Source organism: Solanum stenotomum, chromosome 11 (genome assembly GCF_019186545.1).
Source record: "Solanum stenotomum isolate F172 chromosome 11, ASM1918654v1, whole genome shotgun sequence".
Taxonomy (NCBI): domain Eukaryota; kingdom Viridiplantae; phylum Streptophyta; class Magnoliopsida; order Solanales; family Solanaceae; genus Solanum; species Solanum stenotomum.
This window is the reverse complement of record NC_064292.1, coordinates 40,250,756-40,261,578: the sequence shown is the minus strand read 5'-3', so window position 1 is coordinate 40,261,578 and position 10,823 is coordinate 40,250,756. Positions and strand designations below refer to the sequence as shown.

The 10,823-nt window shown below is 34.7% G+C and overlaps 1 protein-coding gene across 3 annotated transcripts; it reads right to left on the bottom strand.

Moving 5' to 3' along the window:
* Positions 1-384: 384 nt before the first annotated feature.
* Positions 385-9,902, bottom strand: LOC125844618 (uncharacterized). Of its 3 annotated transcripts, XR_007444160.1 has the most exons (6): positions 9,687-9,902; positions 7,621-8,196; positions 5,481-6,731; positions 5,324-5,400; positions 858-1,547; positions 385-772 (listed from the first exon to the last, which is right to left on the bottom strand). XR_007444160.1 is itself a non-coding variant. In XM_049523932.1 (5 exons), exons 1-5 carry the CDS (start codon positions 9,795-9,797, stop codon positions 1,241-1,243), a joined length of 2,322 nt encoding a protein of 773 aa, XP_049379889.1. In that variant the 5' UTR covers positions 9,798-9,902; the 3' UTR covers positions 385-1,240. The 3 variants fall into 3 exon arrangements, 2 of the variants coding, with proteins under 2 accessions (XP_049379889.1, XP_049379890.1); XM_049523932.1 differs by having other exon boundaries at positions 385-1,547; XM_049523933.1 differs by having other exon boundaries at positions 385-1,544.
* Between the last annotated feature and the right edge of the window lie 921 nt (positions 9,903-10,823).

Sequence of the window (10,823 nt, the reverse complement as noted above, 5' to 3'; positions counted from 1 at the left end):
TGCAAGGCTAATAACTCTCAAAGATAAAATAGAAAGAATAGTGTCATTTATACATTGATTTTGTGAAATGACAAATATTAAGGAACATTTATTTTTAGTAAGAACGACATGTAAATAAGAACGGATGGAGTAAAATAAAGACGGACACTATGTTAATTTGGTCCCCCAAATGAAGACCATACACTCTGCAAACCAGCACAAAGCTGAAAGTAGAATCAGCAAAATGAGTAAATTGTCCAAAGGTTTAGGCAGATTAGCCTACAATTACAAGGCATTTACCGGGTCAAATTGAAAACTGCAGTCACATCAAACGCAGTGTTCCAATGTTTTGTCATCTCTTTAACTTAACTTTGACAGAATCAATAGGAAAAGAAACAAGGAACATTACTCTGGGATAACTGAACCTCACCTTCCAAAGCATTTGATAGACTTTACAGGAATGTACACAACAAAAACACCAATGATGGTGCAATATCATAGAATTCTTCAACTTTCAAGCATGATCCTATAATACAGGTTCTTATGGTCAACTTAGAAGAGCCACACAAAACAATAATTTCCTTGGCTTTTTTCTTGATGAAACAACCAAGAAAGGGAAATATAGAGATGGAATGTCGAATGATGTCAACATCTCACCTGCAATGTTCCTCTAATCAATGAAAGGGAGAAACAGGAGTACTGCATATTAAGCTCGGTTTGATTGCGCATATGATGTCGCCAGTTTAAAAGCTTTAATCAGAGAAGGCTGAATCCTCTAAAGACCTCCCAACTCCTTTACAAGAAAATGAAATATGAGACGTACATAAAAAGAGAGGCACAAAACCAGAATGGATTTTATCTGTAAAAGCATCTGGTACCTTGATCCTAGTTAAAGTTCAGCATGCCAAACTCTGATATACCTAAATCAAGATGTAATATCAGCTTAATCATGTTGCAGAGGCAGTTTCCTGGATTCTATGGCCATTTCACCACCTTAACTAGGACAAAAAGAAGCTCTGTTAGCTTGCTAAGATCCGACTTCCAAGTATATCAGTCTTCAGATTTCACCCTACTTATATGCGACCTCAGACATTAAATAAAAATCTTCTTTAAGCAATTTTCTTACATGCACTGAGGAAAGCATTGTCAAAACATCACTCTACAGCAATTGTTCAGTTGGAGATATCCTAACATATGTCCAGGTCACACAATGAAGCTCAACTCGCCAGTTTCCTTTCCAAGGAAAACTCTTCAAGTTAGTTCAAGGTTTATTCCTTTTCATGACTTTCCAAGATTTCTTTTTCCTTTTCCACCTTAACAGTGCCATCTTGTCACATTTCAACTTTCGATATTCTTGGCGATGCTTTAGCCACAAAGGGTAGTCCTTTCCTTGCTTGCACTCGATAAAATCAGCTAAGTCATCCAAATCAGGGACTTGTTCAGCTAGTGATCTGCACTGGAGAAATATCTTCCCATTGGTTGTTTCCTCCGTCTCCTCTTCCACTGCTTCCACATCTTCTTCGTTATAAACTTCAGAAGTGCTTATCGCTGAGCTATCTCCCTTCCTTCTATGTTTATCAGTCAAAGAATAAGGTAAGCAGTAGGGGTAAAGGAGGGAGGTGAGGTAAGTATGAATAAGATAACAATGATCTTAACCTGCAACAGCTAGAACTTCAATTTTAAGAAAATAAAAAATCTAGAAGTTCCGTATAAATTTCCAAAAGACTAAACAACTCCTAGAAAGGCACAGGAACAAATTACAAAGTGCTAACATGACTAACACATATTCTCAACTACTTACTATCTCCTATATAGATCTTTTTCTTCCATTGTGCACTACCTTTTGCTAAGTCTGCATGGATCCGAAGAAATTGTAGGTTCTTCAAGACATTTTTCTTCCAAGTCATTTGTTATAGGTATTTTCCAAGTGGTCCCTCTTAACACCTTCCTCGCCAAGATTTCATATCTACGGACTGGTGCATCTACGATCAGTGCAGGACATGACTAATCCATATCAAGCAACCTTCTATCATTTTATCCTCGATGTGTGCTACTTGAACTTTCTCGCAAATGTGGTCATTTCTAATCTTGTCTAATTTTGTATGACCACACATTCTTCTTAGCATCTGAATCTCTACGACACTCATCTTGTGGATGTGTTGGACTTAAGTGGCCCGACATTCCCTCCCGTATAACATCCAGTATAATACTAGCTTGGTACCATAATACCAGACAAAATACAACTAGATGTACAAGAGATAAAAATTTAACCTAAAATACATGTCATCAGTTTCATATGGTTGAAATGTTAGGCTACTTTTTACCTTGAAGTCCCACTATTTCACGTTTATGAGGAAAATATCCCGTGGGATCAATACCGTTAAAAGCATTGAAGCGCTCGCTTTAAGTGAGAAGACATTTATGAGGAAAATATCCCGTGGGATCAATACTGTTAAAAGCGCTGAAGCGCTCGCTTTAAGTGAGAAGTGAAGCGACGCGACAGGGTTACGCTTTAATGCCTTGAAGCGAAGCGGTAGTGAAGAATCGTGCGCTTCGTCCCAAAAGTGAGAAGCCCACCTTCATAAAATCGAGAAAAAAACTCGCTTAAATGAGATAAGCTCTAGCTAGGGTTTTTTTATATTTCTGTAAGGTTTTTTATTAAAAATTTCTGTAAAATTACTTGCGCACATCTTTCCAATTATTTTCCCTCCTTGGTCGATTGCTGCGACATGTTTGTTCTCTTCTCTTCTTCTCTTTCTGTTTCTTTACAATGTTGCGTATGTTTCTCTTCTTCTCTTTCTGGTAACTAGGGTTTGTTTTCTTCAATTTTCTGTTTGTAATGCTACTTAAGTAGCGTTACTATTAGAATAATAATTCAAAGTTGGAATAGGAATCCTAAATTGTTTAGGATTTGTTATTTATGGTATTCACTTATTTATGTTTAACTAGGATTTGTTAGTTAGCGAGATTCCTAGTCCTAATTTAATTTGGTTTTTACTTTTATGAATAGGGATGTTACTAGTTATTTTCAATACATTGAAATATACAAAAAAAAAAAAAATATATATATATAAGAGTTTATAAATAAAATATTCTTCAATTTGGTATGAGAACTTCTACGATCATAGTAGAAGATCTTAGAGTTTCCGTTGTCTATGACTCATATATGCCTCCCGTCTGGCCAATGATTATGTCGACAAACGTCGGACGAATGATATATGCCTGAAAACATCCTAAAAGAAAAGACTTACGAAAATATTGCAGATTTCAAGAAGTGCAACCAAGTACAAGAGGAAGAAACTCTTCTCTAAATTAAAAGTTAAAGAAAATCAAAAAAAAATAAAATAGAGTTGATGGAAAGGGCATTAACGAGAGTTGGAGACATGCTCCAACTCCAAAAACAAAACAAAAAAACATAAAGAAAAGGAGTTGATGGAAAGGGCATCAACGAGAGTTGGAGAGAGAGTGTTCCAACACCCAACAAAAAAAAAAGATGGTGGGAGGGAATCAACCTTCGAAGTTGGAGAGAAGTGTTCCAACACAACCAAGAGAAACAATATCCTGAGTTGGAGAGGAAGTGCTCCAACACTTGGAAGTTGGAGAGAAGTGCTCCAACACAACCAAAAAAAATATATCGTCAGTTGGAGATGAAGTGCTCCAACACTTGGAAGTTAGAGAGAAGGTGCTCCAGCACCAAAAAATAATATAAATGAGAATTGAAGAGAAGTACTCCAACAATTGAAGATTGAAAAGAAATACTCCAACAATTGAAAGATTGAAGAAAAGTACTCCAACGTTTAAAGATTGAAGAGAGTACTCCAATACAACAACAATGACAGGAAGAAAAAAGCAACAGTATACAACTTTAGATTACGGGAGAATGTTGGAATAATAATTCAAAGTTAGAGTCGGAATCCTAAATTGTTTAGGATTTGTTATTTATGGTATTTACTTATTTATGTTTAATTAGGATTTGTTAGTTAGAGAAATTCCTAGTACTAGTTTAATTTGGTTTTTACTTCTATAAATATGGATGTTACTAGTTATTTTCAATACACAAAAATATACCAAAAAAAATACAAGAGTTTATAAATAAAGTATTTTCTTTCAATTACTCTGTTCTTTGTTCTTTGTTCTTTGTTCTTTTTTCTTCTGATTTGAGGTTCTCAGTTACTGCTCTGTTTGTAATGTGTATACTCTGTTTTTTGCTTTATTGTTTTGCTGGCTGGCTGCTGCTCTATTCTGTCTCTCTATTTTTTTTACTTTGTTTTTTTGTTGTTCTACGACAAGTTATGACTGAGTTATGTATTTGCTTTATATGTTTACTTTTTAATCTAAGAATATGTTACCTCTATTCAATTCTTGATTATTTATCTATGAATATTTAATATTTAATATTTTTTATTTTTTATTTTTATACTAAATAACGCTTTATTTTAAAAAAGTGTGTGCTTCGCTTCACACTTCTCACTTTTATGAAGCGAGCCCTCATCGCTTTTTTCCGTTTCTCGCTTCCTGGAACACTGTGTGGGATTAAGTTGTTTCATAGTAACACAACTTTGAGAAAGATAATTCTATGCTATATAATCTCAGTATCCCTTTGAAATTCGTCTCTCATCCAAATTTGTGTTTGTCTTAGTTAATTGGCTTATCACTGATTGATGGTTGTAGCCCTTATACAAAGATAACTCCTAACAAAGTTAATTTGAATAAAAGATGTCTAGCTCATGACTGGAACAACTATAATCCTAACAAATAAAAGTTTAAAAAATTAAAAGGAAAATTTTAGCACATGTTTGTTTCAGAAAAGATTATCTATCTGCTCACGAAAATAGATGGAAACCACATTAAAGCTAACACACCAACACTTTTAAAGTAGTATCAGTTTTCCACAGTAAATAATGCTAGAGAAAATAAGGAATTATAAGGAATATGATCAACATACAAGTTAGGTATCAAAAGGCAGGATCGAATCGAGTTCAATACATCAGAAAATCTACCTAATGCATAAATCTAATGGCAATATAGGTAAGGCAGATTTTGGGACAGAAAGTGTGGACGATATGTCCATAAAGTTTAGGTTCAATAGAGAGAATTAGTTAATTTAACTTAAATAACAAAAGTTAAAGAAGAAGGCTTAAAAGCTGGTCAGTACGCATGGAAGCTTGACAGTATATTTGAAGAATGTGAGACTTCATAACACAAGGTACAAACAGAGGTCTTTATGCCAACAAAGTTAGCCAGATTTCATGCAAATGCAGATTTAGTACAAGCAAAGTGGAAGCAAGCAAATGTATGGTCTCAAGCTCATAAATGATACATGGTGATGGTAGTATATCAGTACCTGGAACTTGAACACAGGGTCCTTGCCTTCTGAAACTTTGATGCAACCACAAGACTAGATCTCTTGTCCACTACAGCCTGTATTATGTACTAACAGCTTGAAATACAGTAATATAGGCCATATATTCTTTCAAGAGCAAAAAGGAATTAAACCTGACCTCCTGGATTCTAACAGCAGATAATCCATATGAAAAGAAGTCTGGAGTTGGATCAACTAGTGACTGGACTATATCCAAATTACCTTCTTCAAAGATGAATAAATTCAGCAGAGCCGCAACAGCAAACAAGCAGCCTTTTGCTAAACAATCAAGCCTCTTAAAGAAACTGAATGAAAGCATTCCTGAAAAATGCAGAAACATCATCTTGGAAACTTTATGCTTCTCAGAGTCTATTTCCATCATTTGGCGTGAAAAATTTTGGACTGAACTGTATATGCTGAGCTCTCTAAAACAGTCAATTATTCCCAAGATAGAATTGTATTCCCCACAGGATGAAAAATCTTTCAAGGTTTTTGGAGAACCGGAATTCAAGTTGCATCTGAGGCACCAGACCACTTGTAACAAGGAAGAGCTCATTAGCTTTAGTGTAGAAACCAGAAGACAGATATCTTCCAGACTTGCATCCACTATTGCATTCTCTTTGAAACTGTCCGAAGCTCTTAAAATTAGGCAACTTAAGGTGGACATAATCTCATCTTGGCAAGAGTTGTCTAGAAGATAGCGACTCTCTTTTACATATGTTACACAGGAACTTATCAGGTCAGATTTCATTTCAAAAAAAAGTTTAAGAAAGTGAGGTTGTGATGAATCCTCAAACTTCAAAATTAGATTATTGATCTCCTTTCTTGTCCTGGCTAATATACACAATTCAAAAAGGGGATGAATACCATTCCCTTCTGCACCTTTTGTAGAAGAATGACTAACAAATGAAGACTGACAGGCATTTTGCAACAGGGACAGGTGCTTCATGTACAAAGCTACTGATTTTTCAAACAGTGAGAGAAAGAATTTGAGAGGTCTATGATTTGTCTTAAGGTTTTGAATATCAACCAGCAAAAAGGTGGCCTCGTAAATCATTGAAATTAATTGTGCTTGCATTAGTTTTGGGGCAGAAAGAATGATGGGGTTGAGAAGCAACGATATGGCCGCAGACAGACTCAACTCATGAGCTTTTAATGAAGATTTGAAATATTCATTGTTTACCAATAATAATCTGTTAAGATGATCTCCAGACCTATGCTCATCAGACCATGATAATAAGAAGTACCTAGACAAAACTTCCATTACTATTCCTATATCTCCCTGACCAGATTGAGGTGTAAATAAAACTTCAGCAGAAGAAGCTAGAGAATCAATAAGCTTAAAGTACCGTCTCAACTGTCCATGCACCAGAAGCTCATCCACAAAAACCTGCATACGCATTTCCCATAAGGGGTAAATTACACCAGATATCTTAAGTGAAGTACACAACATGAGGCAAGGTCAACAGTAAATTACAAGATGTACAACAGAAAGAAAATTGAACAGAGAGAAATAGAAAACCTAACAAAGACTGATGGATGCCACTGACAATGAAACAAGATATCTTATAGATCAAATTAAGGTTCTAATACTAGTACCTCATACACTCCAAAAAAAACAGATATCTTGCGGTGAAAGAACTTCTCTTAAGAAACACTGAGAGAGTCCATGACTGTTTAAGAAGAAGTTTTGTATCATATACATGCTGACTTGTGTACTCATGCCAATCATTAACTGACAGACAGCGCCTACCCTTTTTCCTTTTTCACTCCCCCTCTCTCCCAGATGAATGAACATGGAAAGAAATGTATTTAACATGGAAGATAAAAGTTGTGCACTTCTCTCCAATATCTACACACTCATTCAGCTCTCAACCAGATTTTGTATATACAAGTTTTGTGAGAAAATTGTGCTCCCAATACTTCTTCTTTGAGGTGTAATATAGTAGATCAGTATCGTAAGATGCAGCCTGCGTCAATCAAGCTTTTAACTTAGACATGCCACTGAGTTAACTAAAAACACCCTACAGGTTACAACCCCAGTGTGGCCCCAAAACAGTCTCGTTTGCTCATCAGGGATTTAATCAGTCTTAATTCCTTACCTCTCTATTGTAGTGCTAGTGATACAACAAGTGAAGACACACTGAGTTTCTCACTCACTCAGACCTTATTAATGGTCAATCATATTCTATTTTGACAGACAAGGTAGCATGAGATTTTTTCATGAGTACAAATCGAGAGCCATATACCAACCAACAAGAGATAAATAAGCAAATTACCTCAAATGTTGCACACAAGAAAGAAGTATGAGGATCAGATGGCTCAAAGAAATGGAGGGATGCAACAATGTCCTCTGTGGAGGTTGTTCTGCAATCATTATCCTCAGATGTGAATGCATGAGAAACTGATTTTTGAAAAGTCATTTCCATCCTATTTCCTGCTGCAAATGTTTTTATTGAACATAACTTTCGGAGCAACACCAAAAGGATCTTCCCTTTTTCTAAAAGAAGATTGTGTTGGGACACAAGCAAGGTCAAGGTTACCATACAACACCTCAGCAGCAAATAAAAAGTTTCAGCATCTTTGGACATATTCTTCTGCAAAATACCTTGTCTCTGATCATTCACAGAAGTATCACGGGGAGCAGAGAATAAAATGTCAAACCGCTCATACATTTCTTCAAATAATATGCCAGAGAGGGTCTCTATATCTTCTGATGATGCCTTAAACCCATTGTGATTAACTTCCATGTCCAAATCATCAAAATCAAGTTTATATGTTGGACTTTCTAGTGAGTTCAACGAGAAATGGACAAGCAGACAATACAAACTTTTCAACACAGGTAACTTCACACCCTGCATGGTGGAAGAATGGGGCACAATAAATTAGAAGCGAATGAAGAAAATGAAATAATATATCAACTGTCGATTAGTTTAGTCAAAACATATTTCTATCATCAGGCATTTTAAAAAGTACTTTAGGGGAAACAATTAACAAGACAATAGTGTGCATTTAATTCATTAAATTCAAAGACTCCCCCAGTAGTACCAAAAGATTAGTAGTACTTGGAAATTAACTGAGGACTTCATTTTCACCTTGAAATCCAATTTTACCAGTTTGTTCTTATCGCATAATGTTTCTTTCATTTTTTCTTCGGATAGGTTATTCACAAGATGCATTTTTTTTTCCTTTTTCCCATATGATGTATGTAATGTTTGTATATGCTCACAATCATTCCATATTCCTGATAGCTTTTCAACTTCCCTCTCCAATTTCTCTTGGGAGTAGAAAATTGCCACTGAATTTTAACTAGATTTGTAGTTTGCCGTTAAAAATAGTTAAGATGGCGATAACCGACAATGCTAAGGGGTCCAACATTCGTTCATAGCACAGAAGTAAGAAAACATGTTAGTGTCCAGTTTCCATCTTAAGCCAAAACTTACATAAACTGAAGCCAAAAAAGATAAGAACTTTTCATAACCCATGAAAGCATCTAACAACTGCAAATTGAAAATTAAACACTCCACAAAATCTGAATATAAAGTATCTCTAATGTTTCTACCAACAAGCAAGTCAATCCACAGCTACACTAAACCGAACTAGTCTGCAGCAAATTTTGAATGAGTTCACTATGCAGTCCGCAACATTGTCAAGCTATTTTAGTTTAAAAGCACCTAAAATTAGTCAATCCAAACAGGCTCTTCATCATAATTAAACCCACAAAATTGACTATTTTCTCCACAATTCTAATCAACAAGCGTGCTGCAAAGAAGCTAAGACATTGAAAATTAGAAAACCAAACAAAGAAATAAAAACATAAGCAGAATACAAAACAAATGTGTCATTTAACTTGGCCTCATTTCACATTTACCCCCTTGTGCATAGGTAGACACTTTAAGGTATATAAAGCTGAACAAGTAAACACATGAGTTTTGCGAGACATAATACACATAGGATACCACGTAAGATGAAAATTGTCATGTAGGATGTCTCATAGGACACATGTACCTATTTGTTCAATTTTAGGGCATAAATATGAACTGAGGCCAAGTTAAAAGGCATACTTATGTATTATGCCAAACAAATAAGCAGTTCATCAACAAAAAAATACCAACATGGGCGAGCTTAAAATGAGCTAAAAAAAATCGTAAAAGCAAAAATTACACAAAATTTCTCAAAGTAACAATCTTGATACCCAAAACCCCACCCACTTCCAGATACCCACCCACAACCCCTCCCCAAAAAAGGAAAGGAAAATCAAAACACAAACAACCCCTCTAAACAGAAATTAGGGAAAAGGGCAAACCAAGCAATAGAAGAGAAATCATATGAAACTGTAAAGCACCTGTGGAGTTTGAAGGACTGAGATAAGATGCTGGAAAATGCCAGAATCATCACAACCTATGTTTCGTTTTTTGAAATGGTTCGAGCTCTTGGATTTTCTCTTAGAACCCATCAAAACTGAGCACAAATCAGTAATCGAACCCGAACAATGTCACCCAAGAGAAGAGGATTTTGCGAGTTGAGAATTTTGGCGCGCAAAACTGATGTTTGGGAATTGGGAGTTTGACAGCATCTCCTATCCATACAATCAAATTTTAATACTGCTCCACATTTAACAAAGGACTCGGGTTCGAAGTTCGAACTTTATGGAGAAAATTTGGTGTTGCACCACCCAAATGGGTCTTGTAAAGAGCGGATTCAAATTTAATGAAAATTTCAGTTTGGGCTTTGGACACCGAGAGAAACATAGAAAAAACAAAAATTATTTCTCCTCATTATCATATTACTATTATTATTTTTTTTATTTATATTTTTTTAATTCATAAAACAAATTCTTTCTTCTATTTTCACACATTTTTTATATTTTGTGAAGGTAATAATTATATTTTTATTCAATTATAAATTTATAATAAATTAACTTAAATTTATGTAAAAATCATATATATAAATATTGAATTATAACGCCAACTTTAAAATCTAGAATTAATATTATAGAAATATTACATCAAAAAAATTAAGTATACTAGAAACTTAATTAAAAAAATATAGTAATTTATAAAATGTTAAATTAAATTTTTTGTATAGTAAAAATAAAATATTAAAAAATTAATTTAGTGTGGAATGAATAATGTCACGTCAAATTTGATGTGACACTATTCAACATAAAATAGTGTAAAAATAGTATTGAGTTGAAGTCTCTAATTTGACGAGAGGAGTTGCTCGGATGGTGAGCACCCCTCACTTCCAACCTGAAGGTTGCGAGTTCGAGTCACTAAGGGTGCAACCTCCTGGGGAGGGTAAATAAACAATAAAAATAAATAAATAAATGTTGAAGTCTCTAAACACCAAATTATTTTGGTGTTTGAATGAATGAATTGCTAGTATAGTCCCTGCTTAATTAGGAGTTGTTTGCCAAAGTGTGTGAGTATAATATTAAATAGGGTTATTACTTATTAGTATAGTATCATTTCATTTATTT